A 20,101-nucleotide genomic window follows, 5' to 3' on the forward strand; every position below is an offset into this window, starting at 1 on the left:
CACACACACACACACACACACACACACACACACACAGCATGCCTGTGGTTAATGGATGGAGGTCCACTAAAGCACTTAGGATCGTCAGCTGGACTGCCAAACTGGAAGGATAACACAATGAAAATCAATCTTAAAAAACTGAGTGGGTCGGTGCACACTGGGGCTCTCCAGGATTGATTGAGAGATACAATGGCTGAACGTTTTGACAGAGTGAAAGACTGGCCTAGTGACCTAGACATGATAGCATGTAGCCTGTCTGCCTGCCTGCCTGAAACACAGGAGAATGCTGCTATTGACTGAAACAGGTCAGAAAGCAAGGGTGGACAATAGTTATCCATACTGATGGTTGGTCATAGACCGGCAGAGGGGTGTACACTTAAGGAGACATAATGCATACTGTATTGTCTATCACTTCTTTGTGTATGTTCACTACCAACAAGCAGTCACCCCTATTTACATTGTTAATCAAAACCTGAGGCTAAAACTGGAACCAGAATTTACCCACACTGACACATCAAGTTGAAAGTCGTTAACAAGTCTAAGTTGGTGTTATGTGCTGAAGGAGTCTCGGGGGTTTTTGAGTCAAGTGTGAAAGTGTGCCATGGGCAATCGTTCATGCAGAAATATGGATACAGGTGTGCCATTGGAATCTGTACAGATGTATGATCTCATTTCTACAGTTACAGAGAGCGATGCAATAACCTCCCTATAGCAAAGCCTTGCTGTATAGGGGGATGAGTATTGGTATGGTGACTAACCTAATCTCTCTTTTGGTTTAATACCGCAAGAGCTGTGGCTATCTACCTGCTGTTTTAGTGTCTATTTTTGAATGACCTCGCAATGAAATGAATAGTTTGTTCATGACATCAACTTTTTCCCCCTTTTTATAGAAAGAAGGGAACTAGAGAAGGAGGTATACGTCCCTCAGCTGTTTTGTATGAATGGAGTGAATGTAACGAATGAAGGGTATTGAATGTCATGTACCGAGCCCGTACAGAGTATCAGATGGGATGCCTGATCATCTGTTCAGAATGTCTGCGGTGCACACACCCTTTGCAAGCATTCACATTGTGCTTATGACTTAAATTCTTACAGGGTTACATTTGATCATGTCTCGCCGAGATAAAGGGGTTCTTACTGTAACTTACCACGTGCGGTAAAGACCGCTTCAGAGTGTATTGACGCATGGACCTGTATTGTCTTCACAGTGTGTTATCTTTTTATTGGCCAAAGCGCATGACTCCAATTCACATACCGTTCCAACAGATACACAGATTATACAATCTCTATTGCACTCCACACCCGCCCTTTCCCACTTGTTCAAAAGGAACACCCATGTGAGAATGCTTTTCATCGGCGACAGCTCAGCGTTCAACGCCACAGTGCCCTCCAAGCTCATCACTTAGGTAAGGACCCTGGGACTGAACACCTCCCTCTGCAGATCTTGTACTTCCTGATGGGACGCCKCCAGGGGGTGAACGTAGTCAACGACACCTCTGCCGTGCTGACCCTCAACACGGGTGGCTTCGTTCCCACTTCGTTCCCAGTACTGCGTGGCCGGGCACAACTCCAACATCATCAAGTTTGCCAACGACACAACGGTGYTAGGCCTGATCACAACGACAATGAAACAGCCTATAGGCAAGAGACCTGGCAGTGTGGCGCCAGGACAACAACCTCTCCCTGTCAGCAAGACAAATMAGCTTATTGTGGACTACAGGAAATTTTGGGCCGAGCACGCCCCCATTCACATCGACAGGGCTGTAGTGGAGCGGGTCGAGAGCTTCAAGTTCCTCGGTGTCCACATCATTAAGGATCTATCATGGTCCAAACACACCAACACAGTCATGAAGAGGGCACGACAATGCCTCTTTCCCTCAGGAGGCTGAAAATATTTGGTATGGGCCCTCAGATCCTCAAAAGGTTCTACAGCTTCACCARTGAGAACATCTTGACTGGCTGCATCACCGCTTGATGTGTCAACTGCTTGGCATCCGACCACAAGGCGCTACAGAGGGTAGTGCATACGGCCCAGGACATCACTGGGGCTGAGCTCCCTGCCATCCAGGACCTCTATACTAGGCGGTATCAAAGACTCCAGCCARCTAAGTCATAGACTGTTCTCTCTGCTACCGCACAGCAAGCGGTACCGATGCACCAAGTCTGGAACCAACAAAACCCTGAACAGTTTCTACTCCCAAGTCATAAGACTACGAAATAGTTAACCAAATTGCTACCTGGACTATTTATATATCTGCATCGACCCTTTTTGCACTAACTTTTTTGACTTTTTTGACTTTTTTGATCACATATGCTGTTGCTATTATTTACTATCTGTCACTTTATTCCTAGTTATATCTACATATATAGCTCAATTGCCTTGTACCCCTGCACATCGACTCGGTACTGGTACCCCGTGTATATAGCCAAGTTATCGTTACTCATTGTGTATCTATTATTACGTGTTTTACTTTTCTATTATTTCTCTATTTTCTTTCTCTCTGTATTGTTGAGAAGGGCCCGTAGGTAAGTCAATATTTCACTGTTAGTCTACACCTGTTGTTTACAAAGCATGTGATGAATACATTTTGATTTGACCACATGATCCATTCCAAAACGGTACAGTAATTTCCCTGTTTCCAATCTTTTCCTTATCTCCCTCCCCATTCCCCTCCAAATATAATTCTCTCTCTGCCTCTCTCACTGTCTCTCGGTCTCTGTCTCTCTCGCTCTCCGTTACTTTGCTGTTGTTCTTTGAACAAGCTTGAAATGTCTGAATGGACTCTGGCATAAAGCATTAAGGAGATTTTCTCTGTTATTGTTGAGCTTCCTGTTGTGAAACTCATTACGTAACCTGCTTTCCTAGTTGGAAACCGTATAATTATTATTCTAGGTGGCATGCTTGCAATATGTGTTTAACTGTAACTCATATTTGCCTGCGGTTATGGAACCCTGACCTGTCCACCGGACGTGCTACCTGTCCCAGACCTGCTGTCTTCAACTCTTAATGATCGGCTATGAAAAGCCAACTGACATTTATTCCTGATTATTATTTGACCATGCTGGTCATTTATGAACATTTTGAACATCTTGGCCATGTTCTGTTATAATCTCCACCCGGCACAGCCAGAAGAGGACTGGCCACCCCTCATAGCCTGGTTCCTCTCTAGGTTTCTTCKTAGGTTTTGGCCTTTCTAGGGAGTTTTTCCTAGCCACCGTGCTTCTACACCTGCATTGCTTGCTGTTTGGGGTTTTAGGCTGGGTTTCTGTACAGCACTTCGAGATATTAGCTGATGTACGAAGGGCTATATAAAATATACTTGATTTTGWTTTGATTTGCTGTTTATGCTGTAGACAAATTATCAGTGCACTGTACTGTATGTATAGGAGGTACTGTTACCTATCCATTTTTTACGTTCAAAATGATGCCATGCCTGGGGGACATGGCACTCCCTGAATTGACTGGATTCATGGTTCCTCATCTGTGGTTAGCTGTATGTCTTCGAAGGTGTGTCTCCTCCTTCCAGTCCAAAGTTCCAGTCCTCTCTCTCACCAGGACAAAGTTACCATTCCTGTCTTAGGGATCTTTAATGCAGCGACACAGCTCAGAGAACTCTATTCAATTATTTGGATTTGATTGCTAATGGATGCGCTGTGTTTTATGATGTGTATGAAGTTTTATTACTGTCATATTAAATACTTATAATGGTTGTATTACCGCATATTAGACCTGAGAACATAAAACAGTGTAATGACACTAGTAGTGTGAAACTAGTCTCTGTCAGACTGTCCTCATTCAGACTTGCTGTATTCAGTCTRTCTCCCCCTCTCTCTCTCTTTGTCCTCTCCAGGTGAAAATGACACACCCAAACTGACCTTTGACCTGAAAGCCTGACAGGTCAGGGCTCAGATTGGAATACTCCCGGAAATACAGACCACCGTTCAATATGTCCCTCCCGGAACCTTCCATACGCCCCACGTCCCCCTTACCCCCCAGACTGGAGGCCAAACCCCGGCCCCCCATCTCTAGGAAACCCCCTCCCTCCAACGGATCCCCCTCCACCCCCTCCCAACTCGGGGAGAGGGGCAGCACAGGCAGCAATTCCAGAGGTAAAGTCAAGAGCATAGTGAGCAAGTTCAGCCACCCAGAGACTACACCTACCACCAGAGGATATGCTACACCAACTGCCAATGGCACCACCATCAATCCTCCTCTCCGGACCCGAGGGCCCAGGAGGGCCCCCACAGTCAAGCCCAAACCGTCCCGGGCCTCCATCCAGCAGTCTGCGAGTCCAGACCAGGCCCCTCCACTGCCCATGAAGAGGAGCCGGATCCTGCGGCAGCAGAGCGACCAGCCCAAGAGGGACACCCCTGGAGGAGAGGAGGGGACTGGCATACCAGTCAGTCGATCAGGTAGAGTTTGTTTTTAATGCAATCAGTCAGTGGCCGTGTCTGAAATATCTGTACTTGCGTTCTAAATAGTAGGCATTTTAGGTATGCAAAAAATATGTTTTATAGTATAGGACATTTTTTAAATGTAGTATACTTTAAATGCCAGGATGTCATACTCATTTCTGCTTTTTATCTAGTAGAATTCACTGCACAATATTGAGGAAGAGAGTCGTCATGACAACAGCTGATAATCAGCTGAGAGGAGCTCTGTACCAAAATGAAGGAATGGAGGGAATCAACACAACTGTGTATTAGATGACACATTCTCAGTAGGATGAGACTAGCATGCTGATATTTGTAGCTTATCGTATTCGTTTTTACTAAACCGTACATTCTAAATAGTATGTAGTACGATTAGTACACAGTATGTCGTTTTAGTAAGTAGTAGGCAAGACAGATTTTGGACCCAGCCAGTCAGTATATCGATTGATCAATTCATGAATCAGTATTAATATCCTCTCGAAAAACTATGTTATGATAGGGACTGATCATTTGTTATGATTAGCAATGTAGCCTACCTATCTACAAGGCAAGCAATGCAGACAGAGCAACAAAATGAACTGTCTTTTTACAGGTTAGCTTTCCCACGGATGCCCGTTAATCAAGTGTTGCCAACAGTAACACATGACCTAATCATCAGGAAGCATTAACGGTAATCCCAGCCCAACCCAACAAGCTAGCCCTAGGGTGGCAAGTTAAGAAAACAATCTGTTCGGTATTTGAGTGTTACAAACATTGACATGTTTCATGTACCTCTACACGTTTCTTTGCCAGTTTGATACCATATGCAGCAAAAGTCACCTATATGCATGCCACATGCGAGTGCAGTATGTGTGGTATGTTCCTTTGAGAGAGCGGAATCTGTGCTCAGGTGTGTTGCCTCATTCCTGAGGCCTAGAGGGTGACACGTTTTCCCTTTACCTAGAGACCAAACGACTACCCAAACAGCCGGAAACCGGTTCTGTCAGTGCACCTGTATAGGTAAACCGGTTTCCCTTGAATAGTGTTTTATCTCAATTTCTTTTATTTTTATATTTATTTAACCTTTATTGAACTAGGAAAGTCAGTTAAGAACAAATTCTTATTTACAATGACGGCCTACCAAGAGGCAAAAGGCCTCCTGCGGGGTCAGGGGCTGGGATTAAAAAAWAWATATATATATAGAACAAAACACACATCACGACAAGAGAGACACCACAACACTACATAAAGAGAGACCTAAGACGACAACATAGCATGGCAGAAACACATGAAAACACAGCATGGTAGCTACACAACATGGCAGCAGCACAACATGGTAGCAGCACAAAACATGGTACAAACATGAATGGTCACAGACAACAGCACAAAGGGCCATAAGGTAGAGACAATAATGCATCACGCGAAGCAGCCACAACTGTCAGTAAGCGTGTCCATTATTGAGTCTTTGAATGAAGAGATGGAGAAAAACGGTCCAGTTTGAGTGTTTTTTGCAGCTCGTTGCAGTCGCTAGCTGCAGCAAACTAAAAAGAGGCGCGACCCAGGGATGTATGTGTGCTTTGGGGACCTTTAACAGAAAGTGATTGGCAGGATGAGGGCTGCAGTAGGTATCTCAGATAGGGGGGAGTGAGGCCTAAGAAGGTTTTATAAATAAGCATCATCCAGTGGGTCTTCAAATCAAATTGTATTTGTCACATACACGTGTTTAGCAGATGTTATTGCGGGTATAGCGAAATGCTTGTGTTRCTTGCTCCAACAGTGCAGTAATATCTAACAATTTCACAACAATACACACAAATCTAAAGTAAAGGAATGAAGAATATATAAATATTGGGTGAGCAATGTCAGAGCGACATAGACTTAGTTACAGTTGAATAGGATAGAATACAGTATATACATTTCAGTCTCTCTGTCCCAGCTTTGATGCACCTGTACTGACATCACTTTCTGGATGATWGCGGAGTGAACAGGCAGTGGCTCGGGTGGTTGTTGTCCTCAATTATCTTTTTGGCCTTCCTGTGACATTMGGTTCTGTAGGTGTCCTGGAGGGCAGGTAGTTTGCCCCCGGCGATGCYTTGGGCAGACTGCACCACCCTCTGGAGAGCCCTGCGGTTGTGGGTGGTGCAGTTGCCGTACCAGGCGGTGATACAGCATGACAGGATGCTCTCAATTTTGCATCTGTAAAAGTTGGAGGGTTTTAGGTGCCAAGCCAAATTTCTTCAGTCTCCTGAGGTTGAAGAGGTGCTGTTGCTCCTTCTTCACCACACTGTCTGTGTGGGTGGACCATTTCAGTTTGTCAGTGGTGTACGTCGAGGAACTTGAAGCTTTCTACCTTCTCCACTGCGGTCCCGTCGATGTGGATAGGGTGGTGCTCCCTCTGCTGTTTCCTGAAGTCCATGATCAACTCCTTTGTATTGTTGACGTTGGGTGAGAGGTCAGATAAGGTAGAGGTGATATGATCCTTGACTAGTCTCTCAAAGCACTTCATGATGACAGAAGTGAGTGCTACGGGGTGATAGTCATTTAGTTCAGTTACRTTTGCTTTCTTMGGTCCAGAAACAATGGTGGACATCTTGAAGTATGTGTGGACAGTAGACTGGGATATGGAGGGATTGAATATGTTCGTAAACACTCCAGCCATCTGGTCTGCTCTGAGTATGCAGCTAGGGATGCCGAAGCCTAAGAGCTAGAAGCACGGCAGTCCTCTCTGTCTGCGCCATTTTCAAAATTGCGACGGGTGTAGTGTACAGAGATGACCAGTTTTATACAGTAGTATAGAGTGCAGTGTTGTGTCCTATAAGGAGCATTGGTGGCAAATCTGATGGCCGAATGGTAAAGAACATATAGCCGCTCGAGAGCACCATTACCTACTGATCTATAAATTACGTCTCCGTAGTCTAGCATGGGTAGGATAGTCATCTGAATCAGGGTTAGTTTGGCAGCTGGGGTGAAAGAGGAGTGATTACGGTAGATGAAACCAAGTCTAGATATAACCTTAGCCGACAGCTTTGATATGTGCTGAGAGAAGGATGGTGTACCATCTAGCCATACTCCCAAGTACTGTATGAGGTGACTACCTTAAGCTCTAAACCCTCAGAGGTAGTAATCACACATTCTTCTTATCAAACCACATMACCTTTGTTTTGGAGGTGTTCAGAACAAGGTTAAAGGCAGASAAAGCTTGTTGGACACTAAGAAAGCTTTGTTGTAGAGCGTTTAACAATAAATCCGGAGAGGGGCCAGCTGAGTATAAGACTGTATCATCTGCATATAAATGGATGATAGGGGCCTCCCGAGTGGCGCAGTGGTCTAGCTGTGCCGCTAGAGATCCTGGTTCGAGTCCAGGCTCTGTCGTAGCCGGCCGCAACTGGGAGACCCATTGGGTGGCTCACAATTGGCCCACCATCGTCCAGGTTAAGGGAGGGTTTGGCCGGCACGTATGTCGTTGTCCCATCGTGCTCTAGTGACTCCTGTGGCGGGCCGGGCACATGCATGCTGACACGGTCGCCAGGTGTACGGTGTTTCTTCCGACACATTGGTGTGGATGGCTTCCGGGTTAAGCGGGCCTTGTGTCAAGAAGCAGTGCGGCTTGGTTGGGTCGTATTTTGGAGGACGCATGGCTCTCGACCTTCGCCTCTCCCAAGTCCGTATGGGAGTTGCAGCAATGAGACAAGATTGTAACTACCGATTGGATATCATGAAATTGGGGAGGGAAAAGGGGTAAAAAGTAAAAAACAAACCAAAAAACAACAACAAATATATATGGATGAGAGAGCTTCCTACTGCTTGAGCTATGTTGTTGATGTAAATTGAGAAGAGTGTGGGACCTACGATCAAGCCTTGGGGTACTCCCTTGGTGACAGGCAGTGGCTGAGATAGCAGATGTTCTGACTTTATACACTGCACTATTCGAGGGAGGTAGTTAGTAAACCAGGCCAAAGACCCCTCAGAGACATCAATAATACTTGCCTGAACGAGAGCCAGTCAGCCTGAGTATGCTTGTGTCGAGTGATTTGCCAAATGGAATTCTTGAGGTGGAGTAACTCTGCCAGATCACGATTGATGAGCATTTTATGGCATGCTCATCAGACAGCTTCTACCTCATCAATGAGACTAACCTGCTTAAGTAAAGGAAAAAATAAAGAAACATATCCCACGCAGGCGTCTGTTCGTCCGTCCATGTGCTTGTGCGTGCATGTATGTGTGTGAGTGAATGGCGAAGAGAAGAAGAGGCTGAGTAGAAATCTAGAAGAGTGGTAGAGAAAGAAAGAGGGGGAGAGCTGACTGAGAGAAAGCGAGAGGGTTCCTGTCCAAAACTGCAGGAAAAACAAGGAACAGGAACTAGTAGCATTTCTGACTGCAGAAAAGAACAAAGCAATATCAAAATAGATAAACACAAATAAATATTTTTGCCTGTTTCCTGTTAGTACTAAACACTCATCAGGCTAAACAACTTAAGAATACTTCCCCAAGTTTGTGACAAAGCAAAAAACAAATCATGAAAGTAGGAGCAACTATTGAAAGTATTATAAAAATAGGAAGGTTGCATGTTAATTTGGCTAAAACAGTGAAGTGTCTCACACACACACACACACACACACACACACACACACACACACACACACACACACACACACACACACACACACACACACGCTCATCAGACAGCTTTTACCTCGTCAAATCTTTACTGTCAAGGCACTGCACTTGTGCTGACTGGACAGTCCAGTTTGTGTTTAATGCCTAAGGCTTAATGTTTACCTTTCCTAAGAAAACTGAGGTCAATCAGGACACAGAAAGACACACACACAGTGAAAGTAATATGTCCTGTTATCACAGGACCAGACTAGACAGGAGGCAACCACAATGATCAGTGAACGCCATAGAGGGTTTAAGTCTGCCAAGGTTCAAGGGTCAATACAGGCCTCGAATGGAGTAAGTAATCCCAAAGTCTTGGAGTTCTTGGTAACATAAAAGGCAAAAAAAAATAAAAAATACGTGTCTTTCTGATGCTTTATTCATTTCCTGTTACTGCAAACATATAAGCAGAAATAGGGCAGTGGATGTAAAAAGGGATGGGTTATGTTAGTGATATGTTATGGCCTCCCAAACCATCTAACTCTGTGTCCCTCCCTCTTCCCCAGCACCTGACGGAAAAGAGGTAGAGCTTCAGCTGATTGGAGGAGTGGAAGTTGAACCGGAGCACGGTTCAGGCACGCCCCTTAGCCCGTGCTGTGACCAGGACTGCAGTTGTGTGTGCCACCTCCACCGGCCCGGCATGAAGCTGATATGGGTTCCCATCAACAAGGAAGAAGAGGAGGAGGAGGAGGAGGAGGAGATTGTTCTGGAAGAGGAAACAGAGGAGGAGGAGCGAGGAATGGAGGGGGAGAGCGAGGCAGGGGATGAGGAGGAGGAGGGGGTGAGCAGTTTGTTGAGTGAGGAACGGGTGGGGCAGAGATTTAAGAAGGCAAAGTTTAACCAGGTTCTGGATGTGATGATAGCTAAAGGGAACCGGAGAAGGTCAGACCCAGGATCCCAGGTCATTCTAGCCTCCTTGGCCCTAAAACGCTCCCAGTCACCCCCCATCCCCCCTAAAAGAACCCAATCTCCCCCAAGCCATTTGAATGCCTCCATAGAGGAGGAGGACTCTATATATGAAGCTACTCTACTAATAGTGGAGCCAACACCCAGAAAGATCTGTAAAGAACTGGACATTAAGAAACCGGTCCGTTGGTCAAAACTGTCCTCCAGCAACTCGGAGGAAAACACTTCGATCCAGTCCGATTCAGACCCATCCCAAACCCAGACTACCGAGGACGCCCCTCCGGCCATCCCACCTCGGGTACCCCTTGCCCAGGACAAGTCCAAAACACCTGGCCACAACCTAACGCCCGTTCACAGGGGGGGTATCGCCTTACCTCAGCCCACCGCGGAGGAGTGGCGCTCCCTGCACCCCTCATCCCTCAACCATTCCTCTAGCCCCATAGTACCCCACCGGGTGGCCCCTCCACCCCCCACCAGCCCCCTGCTGCCCCACAGAGTCCCCCCACCTCAGCCCCCCAAAACGGGCAGGGACGACAGGAGACTCAGTAACATCTCCGGCCATTCCATCAACCAAGCTATAAAAGGTTGGTATAAAAGTAAACATGCAATAAACCTGTTTTCTAGCATCTTTTCTAGTGAGAGGTCAGATATATACAATATAAAAGGAAGGGTATATTGTTCATTCTGTTGTGTTTCCCTCTAGAACAAGAGGAGGATGGACGCACTAAAGGAGAGAATGAGGACACAGAGGAAGACTGGTAAGCTCTTATCTCTCTTCTGTTGACGTCCATCTTTCCTCTTCTACTCTCATCTCATATGTCTTTGTTTTGGCCCTGTTTAAAATCTTACTTCCTCCCTTCCTGTAAGTTACTACAGATCAGTGTGGGTTGGATCAATGAAGGTGATAGGGTATCACTTATCCAATCACATATCAGTGATTACCTCATGGAAGGAAGGAAGGAAAGGAAGGAAGGATGCATTTAGCCAAGTTGTATCTATGATCATATATTCTCCATTCATGCATTTTTAGATGTTCTATTGATATCTGTAAATCAACCAATTAAATCAAGCCACAGCCGGCCATGATTACAGACACCTGTGTGTCTTTTCAAACTATATAAACGAGTGACCCGCAGTATTTGTCATTATACGCTGATGAGAAACACTGTTATTAAATTATTGCATCTGAGCTCCTAGAGTGTGCGGCTCTCCTTTTCTTTTTCACGTGTTCTACTCCGATACCCAGCACCTCACCTAAAAAGGTGTGCGTTTCTTTCGCCTCCAAAGGGTTAGAACCGGGCCTATGTTTCACTAATTAACACTTTCCCAGCTTAGTCAGTTATCTAACACCCTGCCCTTCTTTCCTGTCCCAGTACGCCTGTAGCCCCACCCAGGAGAGGATCCTATATTGACTGGGAGTCCAGACTGCAGGACGGTAAGGTTACCAGGAGAGGATCCTATATTGACTGGGAGTCCAGACTCTAGGTTTACGGCAAGATTACAGGAGAGGATCCTATATTGACTGGGAGTCCAGACTCAAGGACGGTAAGGTTACCAGGAGAGGATCCTATATTGACTGGGAGTCCAGACTCAGGACGGTAAGGTTACCAGGAGAGGATCCTATATTGACTGGGAGTCCAGACTGCAGGACGGTAAGGTTACCAGGAGAGGATCCTATATTGACTGGGAGTCCGACTGTAGGACGGTAAGGTTACCAGGAGAGGATCCTATATTGACTGGGAGTCCAGACTCTAGGACGGTAAGGTTACCAGGAGAGGATCCTAATATAACTGGGAGTCCAGACTGCAGGACGGTAAGGTTACCAGGAGAGGATCCTATTATGACTGGGAGTCCAGACTGCAGGACGGTAAGGTTACCAGGAGAGGATCCTATATTGACTGGGAGTCCAGACTGCAGGACGGTAAGGTTACCAGGAGAGGATCCTATATTGACTGGGAGTCCAGACTGAGGACGGTAAGGGTTACAAGGAGAGGATCCTATATTAACTGGGAGTCCAGACTGCAGGACGGTAAGGTTACCAGGAGAGGATCCTATATTGACTGGGAGTCCAGACTGCAGGATGGTAAGGTTACCTGACACAAGCAAGCATAACACACCCAAAATATCAGACACTGCTGAATCAGGTGACAAATGACATGCAAATGTAGGTGTAAAAGAAACAGAAAATGTTTGGTATGTCATCATTATTTGAGGGTCACCCATAGAGTAATACCCCACATATAAATACCTAATCTATTTGTATTAAGAGATTTTTTGCCCTTTGACCCCTCTGTGACCCCCTTAGAGCCTCTGTACCAGACGTACCGCGCCACTGTCATCACCAAGGAGATCCGGCGCCAGACGGTGTGCCGCAACATCAGCAAGACTAGCGCCGACTACCACATGGACTGGACCGCCCGCCGTGGTGGCGTGGGCATGGGGTCGGGAGGCGTGGGGGCGGTGGGCAGTGGTACTATTCCATTGCCCACCCCGGGCCAGAGCACCCTGTGGCAGGACATACCAGGAGTACGGGACAGTGGGGTGCTGGAGACCCTCAGCCCTGAACAGTGCAAGTACCAGGAGGTGAGGAAGAGGGGGYAAGAGGAGAAGGGGGTAGGGAGAGGCAATTCAGCAATAAAAGAGAAAGGAAGAGTTGAATGGACGTTGTCATGTATTAAGATGGAATCCCCCAGTGAGTGAAGAGCAAGTGTTCAGGTTTTCGAAGATTCTGTTTTTTTTATAGAATCGTCAGTAGGAAATACTCAAATCGGATGGTGATATTCAATTACGGTTTGAATGTATGAGTACAATGTATGAATTCACCGTACCATTCTCTCTCTTCCCTCAGAGTATGTTTGAGGTGTTGACATCTGAAGCGTCGTACCTGCGTTCCCTGAGAGTTCTCACAGAACACTTCCTGGAATCCCGGGATCTGGACGAAGCGCTGATCATCCGGGACAGGAAGACCCTCTTCTCSAATGTCCTGCGAGTCCGGGAGGTCAGCGAGAGGTAAGAGGGAGAGAGAGGAGGAAAGGGTTTCTCAGCTAACAGTTGGGAGTCAGAGGAAGGAAGGAAATAAGGAATAGCATCTGACGCAGATTGATAGATTTATACCGTTAGATCGGGACAATTTATACCGTTAGATCGTGACAAATCAAATAAAAGTTTATTGGTTTATCATACACAGTTTAGCAGATGTTATAGCCGGTGCCACACAAAGCTCCTAACAGTGCAGTAGAGTGTCAAAACAAGTTCACAAATAATCAGAAACAAGAAATCATGTCAGAATGAATCCAATGATCTAGTAGTTGATCCCATTAGATCAGGACAATTGATCATGTTAGATCAGAACAATCCTGGTTGTAGGAAAGCTATAATGTGTGCAGAGTGGAGACCCAGCACAACAGTGACCGCCACAGGCCACTGCTTTATCCTTGACGTGACATGAAACAAGGAGGCTGTGTTTTGCCCCACGATTACACCCGTAGAGAGTGTAACGCCCCCTTTTTGGTCTTTTGCGTAGTAGCAAAGTGGCTCCTATGCAGTCCATGCACAATGTTCATACTGAATACAAGCAGTCTGGTGTTCAGTATGAACCATCACCCTGGGCGTTGCCACCCCTGGGTGTTGCTTTTGTAGAAATCCATTACTATGTAGTTTAGTTGATGTCAAAGAGAAGGAAGGGGGGGAATCAAATGTTTGTGTGTTCCATTCTGTTGTATGATCTTGCATGACCTTGAAAGACAAATTGCCATTCTAATCKCATTAAACATTTTTATCTATGGAGACATTTTGTGAATATATTACTCAACCCCCTTTATTCTGACTTTCACTACGTCAATTTTATTGATTGAAAACTACATTTGGCAATTGCAGCCATTCACTAACAGGTGGTCCTTATCTTTAGAATAAATTTTTACATCCATTTGGCAAATATACATTTTAGAAGACCAGCCGACAAATAAATGGTTGCTATGCCTACAACACGTGCGTATTCTGGTGACATGATGATCGATGCTTGATCATTTTTTTCCATAATAATCTCATCATCTAGACTATCCCAGCACTGCATCTGCAAGCTTTTGGCTAAGACACACGTGCCAATACCAGAGTGGGCACATTGGCTATATAATGCAATATTTTTGTGACAAAACCATCATTAGAGTTGAATATGCAATGAAGGCCCAATTAACTTGTATTTTTTTTATCCGGTACATGGGAATTTAACCGCAAAAGTTATTTTTATGTGCAATAAGTCATCACGCAACAAGTGAATTTGATGGAAACGCATTTCTGGTGGCATATAGTTTTTATGCGGATTTTAGAATATTCACATGAAAATCTGTCGCCAATTGGATGGAAACCGTGCTCGAGTTATTTCCTGATAGTTGCTGGTTAAAAATGCAATCTATACGAGACCTTCTAATCGGCAAGTTTGCATGGGCATGAGTTTCGGCTTTCCATAGTGATATCACCATATGGTAAATTGGTTAATAGACCAATAACAAAATAGTTACAAACCTCTCTGCCAATAACAGCTAGTTTTTAGTTTRCCCCTCCCCACTAAGATAACTCCCTAGCAAAATTATTTGTTGAAAAATAGTTTTTGGCTAAAAAGCAAATTTTGCACATTTTAATGGAAATCGAATACAGTAAGGTACATAGTTGTTACCCAGAAATTATGTAATATTGATATGAAAAGAAACGGCTGCATTGGACCTTTTAAAAAAAAAAACTCATCAATAGAATAAACCATAACCTTTGCCCTTTCGAACCCCCCCCCCCATTAGGTTTCTGAAGGACCTGGGGGACCGTATGGACGAAGGTCTGGTGTTCTCCGACATCTGTGACATCATCCACTACCACGCACAGCACAACTTCCCGGCCTACATCGACTACGTCCGCAACCAGATCTACCAGGAGAAGACCTACACATTCCTTATGTAAGTATGGGTCTATTACTAGATCTCAGAGGTAGGGTTGCAAAATCATGGTCATTTCCCCCAAATTCACKGATTTTCCAGAAATCCAGATCGGAGAATTCCCGGATTCCCTGATTTTGGGAATGTTGACGGAGGCATCTTGGTCTGATCATTTACCCAGCAAACTAGAAAAAGATGGGACACTGAATAATGTGTGTCCCCACAGGAAAACCAATGTGGCGTTTGCCACGGTCATCACCCGTCTGCAGGAGTCTCCTCAGTGCCAGCGGCTGCCATTCATGTCCTTCCTGCTGCTGCCCTTCCAACGAATCACACGCATTAAGATGCTCATCGAGGTGAGCGGTATCATGGGAACTGTTTTTGTGGGCCACTGTGAAGTGGACTACAAAGTGTTTTCTATCACAATGAAAAGCATGAAACCATATGACTATTAGATTTTTTGCCTTGAATCCAGATCATCATTTGTTTGTATTGTGTAACATGGCTTATTGTTGCTTTCATTCATCAGAACATCTTGAAAAGAACAAAGGAGGGGACTACAGAGGAACAGACCGCCTCCAAGGCCCTGGACTCTGTTTCCAAGGTAACACACCTCTCCTGTTTCCATCCAGCCGTCTGCCTGCCCACAGACATTCCGATTGTTCCATTCTAAAGCACTGTTCCACACTGTTCTGGAATATGGAATAATGGCGTCAGTCCCCTGGTCTATTGTGTGGGATAGAGGATATCCTATTGTGAGAGGACAGAGAGAGTGACTCAGTGTGTCACTGCAGACAATGACAATCTGACAAAGTGCAGAAGAGACAGATAAGAGATGAGGACTCCCAGCTAGCATATTTGGTTCCTTGGAAGTTGTGTGAACGTACATTTTTGGTTTCCCATTGGTTCTGGGAACAAAGTCATACATTTCCTGACTGGTAAAACAGAATGTTTTTTAAACGTTTTAAACGTTTTGAAATCCAAGCACAGATAGGACACATGGAAATTAATTTGCTTAGGAATTAATCATGCTAACACGTTTATTTTTTGCTTTACTCTGGCACGGCGTCAGTGAGATTCAAACCTATGATCTTCTGTCCACTATCCATGGAATTGGTACACTGTGCCACCAGGATGGAGGAAGCATGCCTTTTTTTTATTCATACAAAGCTGTTCATTTAAGTCTATTCAATCAAAGGGAACAAGCACTCATTAACACAGTTAACAAGATCAAGGATAGAGAGCGTTTTGTTGATGCTGAGAACGGAATGTATATGTTTTTAAATAACATTCTTAGAATGTTCTTTGAACGATGCTAATATTTTCTTATAGTTTTTATGGAAAGTTTTCTTAATGTTCTGAGAACACGACGTTAAATAGAACCATGAGGAAAACGTTATGCTGAAGAACTGAAATTCCCACAGAAAAACTTTGTTTCTTAACGTTCTCGGAACGTTCTGAGGACATTACTTTATTTGGAACCATGAGACTTGTGGAAAACGTTATGCTGAAGTACTGAAATTCCCACCTATGAAACATATGGTTCTCAGAACGTTATGTGCTAGCTGGGTATCCTGCACCATTCCCAGAACATGGTGTGAATGTTGTATGCAAAATAACCATGCTCTTACCAAGCTCTGAGAAACATATGGTTCAAGGGGACATTACAGTATGTGTTACCTGGGCTGCCGGTCGCTGCTGTGCTAGCTAGTGTTATTCAAGAAGGGAGGGATCCTCTTGAAAAAGAGAAGAACTTTATACACTTGTGATAGCGAGGAATGGGGATTTTCATGAAATTGGAGAAGGGCTATGAGGATTATTTCTCTTGTCTGTCTGAGAGGAAAAGTGAAGGGGCAGCCAAGGTATCCCAGATCTACTGTTTTCATTCAGTCTCTTGTTCTTTGTCTCATACAATTTCTCTTTTTCTTTCGCTCTTCCTCTCTCTCTCTCTCTCTCTCTCTCTCAGATCATAGAGGAGTGCAACACCCAAGTGGGGAAGATGAAACAGGTGGAGGAGCTGATCCACCTCTCCAAGACGCTGGAGTTTGACAAGCTCAAGGTAATCAATTAATCAGTCAGTCAGTCAGTCATTCAGTTATTACACCACCCAAATACAATATGAGCCTATCCGTTTCTGCTTGATTCTTATACATTTCTCCTCCCCTCTCTCTCTCTCTCTCTTCCTCCCCCTATGTTTCTCTCACTCTAACCTTCCCCGCCTCTCTATCAGGCCATCCCCATCATCTCCCAAACTCGTTTCCTGGAGAAGCGTGGGGAGGTACAGGAGATGGCTAAAGGGGGCACCCTCTTCAACCTGCGTCCCAAGTTCACCCCTGTCTACCTCTTCCTCTTCAACGACCTGCTCATCATCGCCACCAAGAAGGGGTGAGTCCCCCTTATGGTGTTCATAAGGCTTTATGAAGCCTTCACAAAACCTTCATAAGGCCTTTATTAATGCTTCACAAGTAATGTATAACACGTCATACTAGAATATAGAGGGTGGCTCTACATTCACATGTTCTACACTCATACAGTCTATGACTCARCTTACTGTCCCAGCCCTTCAATGTGATTGGTTCCTCCTCTTCTCTCCATTAGTTCGGAGCGTTTCGTGGTGATGGACCACGCCCACCGTTCCCTGGTCCAGGTTCAGCCAATAAGAGAGGACCAGGCCCTGAGCCCTAGCTATGAACACTGTTTCTGTCTGACTCTACTGGAGAACCACCAGGGACGCATGATGGAGAGGCTAATGAAGGCCCCATCACAGTGAGTAGAACACTGTGTGATATGTAGCACATGGGGATGTGTGATATGTAGCACATGGGGATGTGTGATATGGAGCACATGGGGATGTGTGATATGTAGCACATGGGGATGTGTGATATGGAGCACATGGGGATGTGTGATATGGAGCACATGGGGATGTGTGAAACTTACTCCTCAGCCTGAAGAATCCCCACCTGCACCACCGAATAGTTAACTTTTCGGTGACGCCTACTGGTAAAACGCTTCGGGAGGGTGGCCACGTGAGCTAACAAAGCAGAGGTCCTGGGTTCGAGCCTCTGTGTGAGCCGAATCAGGAGGAAGTGGTACTCGCTAGGCCAGCAGCGTGACATCCTTTACAAATACACAAGTCTATTCACACTCTCTGGTCTGTTTCACAAGTCCATTCTCTCTTTCTCCTTCTCGCGTTTCTTTCCACCTGACCTGCACAGGTCTGACCTGCACAGGTGGATAGCAGCGTTCCCTAACCCTGGTAACCATGATGGAGATCAGGAGGAAGTCATCTATGATGACTGGGGTGAGTGACTGGGTTAGCAAGCCGCAGTTAGGAAGCCATTAGTGACTGAGCTAGTTGCCAAATTCAACCATCCACACACCCATTTAGTCTCCGTTTGCCTTATTGTAAGTACATTGACACACTTGGTTTGTATTTGTGTGGTTTCCTGAAATTTACTTTTGTGTCCTCAGACTGTCCTCAGGTGCAGTGTGTGGAGCAGTACATTGCTCAGCAGGCTGATGAGCTCACCCTGGAACCCACTGAGATCATCAACGTGGTGCGCAAGACCAACGAGGGTAAGACCTGCCAGGACACTAATGACCTGTCATGTGGTTAGTTAGGAAACTGGGTAGCACTTTATTTTACAAATCCAGAAATTATCCTGTCTTTACTAATAACACAGTAATAACCAACCCACTTCTTTTCCCCAACTCTGTTATCCCGAAAACTCTAATTCAACCCTTTAACCTCTATACTGTAGCAGTTTGATTTGGGAATGTTATTTTGCATGATTTATATGTAAACATCCTATCTCCCCCCTGCATGTACCCATCCCTCTTCTTTGCCTTCATTCTCCACCTCCTTTCCCTCCATCTCTCCAGGTTTGTATGAGGGGATCCGTCTCTCCGACGGACAGAAGGGTTGGTTCCCCGTGGAGAACGTTTTAGAGATCACCAACGAGCATGTGCGGCGACGGAACCTTCGAGAGCGCTACCGGGTCATTCAGGCCGCCAGCATCGTCACCAACAAGGTCAAGACCCTTCCATAATGTTGACGGAACGTCAAGGGAACATTCCAGAATAGTAAAGACCATGCCTTAAGGTCACCTTAATGGTGACAGAACATCACAGAACATTTAACTGGATAGGGGAGAGTGAACCAGTGCCTGGCCTGCATGCTCCCCTGAATAACTCTTAGCTGTAGATATGAGATTTCTATGGAGCTCTATCTTACTGTGGGTTTTGACTAGAGGCGGCTTGACATTTGCATAAAGTAGAGCAGAGCTCYTTTTTTTCTTTCTACCTGTCCACTAGCAGGGTTCTCGCCGTTCACCTTCCCACAGTTCCCCACACATTTCTCTGCGTGCCCTTGTTGAAAATGAATGGGGCAGAACTTGCGGAATTCATTGTTTGTGAAAACCCTACGTTAGCATGTTTTCATTTTGTACAAATTACTAATTTGTTGGAAGTTATGAGGAATGTTTTTTTAGGGAACTTTAAAAGAACCAGGAAATGAAAAATATGGAAGGAGAAGGATGATGTACTAATTTATTACAGGCAAACAAAAATGGACTCCTCTCTTTAATGTTGAGTATGTATTTGAGTGAGAGTGTATAGTATGAGTGAGAGTGTATGTTTGTGTGTGTGCGAACCTGCACCCAACCCCACACACTGCCATAGGAAAGTTACCCTGCATCAATGTCAGCCAGGTATACCATACCAGTTTGCACGTATCATGTATCAGGGGTATATCAAGTATAGATCAAACTCTGAAGTGCCTTCCAATGGATTTTACTAGAAGCACAAGTCCTACAGCTGTTGTATCGTCGTCACTACAGGGTTGAATACATTTAACTGCCATTTTTGGACACAAAAAAAGTCATAGCTAAGTCGCAAACATAATGTCAAGACCACAAAACCTGCTTGTTTGTGATGTACAGTAGTAATATTGGTAACATGGAGCTCTAGTGAAGCCATACTGTTATGATATCAACAGGTCTCTATTACTTCTGTATACAACGGGTGGGTCTAATACTGAATGCTGATTGGTTAAAACCACATTCCATACCGTTTGTTTGAGTGAGTGGGTTCACGCTGGTTCAAGATCGTAGTGTTCTTATTAAAACGCTATCATGTTTTTAAATGGGAGTGTTTTTTTTCAACAGATCAAATAAGATTGACTTTAGTCTGAAATATGAATAGAA

General features: G+C 45.1%; 1 protein-coding gene across 1 annotated transcript in view; it reads left to right on the top strand.

Moving 5' to 3' along the window:
* Positions 1-20,040, top strand: part of arhgef15b (Rho guanine nucleotide exchange factor 15b) — a 21,265-nt gene extending 1,225 nt beyond the window's left edge. The window contains exons 2-16 of the mRNA XM_023973223.2: positions 3,852-4,413; positions 9,576-10,559; positions 10,679-10,733; positions 11,349-11,410; positions 12,281-12,558; positions 12,824-12,984; positions 14,766-14,918; positions 15,124-15,253; positions 15,427-15,501; positions 16,864-16,956; positions 17,128-17,282; positions 17,496-17,663; positions 18,113-18,198; positions 18,369-18,473; positions 18,780-20,040. Of these exons, the coding sequence (XP_023828991.1) occupies positions 3,948-4,413; positions 9,576-10,559; positions 10,679-10,733; positions 11,349-11,410; positions 12,281-12,558; positions 12,824-12,984; positions 14,766-14,918; positions 15,124-15,253; positions 15,427-15,501; positions 16,864-16,956; positions 17,128-17,282; positions 17,496-17,663; positions 18,113-18,198; positions 18,369-18,473; positions 18,780-18,946 (3,138 nt within the window). The 5' untranslated portion in view covers positions 3,852-3,947 and the 3' untranslated portion in view covers positions 18,947-20,040. The remainder of the gene's footprint in view (positions 1-3,851; positions 4,414-9,575; positions 10,560-10,678; positions 10,734-11,348; positions 11,411-12,280; positions 12,559-12,823; positions 12,985-14,765; positions 14,919-15,123; positions 15,254-15,426; positions 15,502-16,863; positions 16,957-17,127; positions 17,283-17,495; positions 17,664-18,112; positions 18,199-18,368; positions 18,474-18,779) is intronic.
* The last annotated feature ends 61 nt before the right edge of the window (positions 20,041-20,101 follow it).

Source organism: Salvelinus sp. IW2-2015, linkage group LG3, assembly GCF_002910315.2.
Source record: "Salvelinus sp. IW2-2015 linkage group LG3, ASM291031v2, whole genome shotgun sequence".
Taxonomy (NCBI): domain Eukaryota; kingdom Metazoa; phylum Chordata; class Actinopteri; order Salmoniformes; family Salmonidae; genus Salvelinus; species Salvelinus sp. IW2-2015.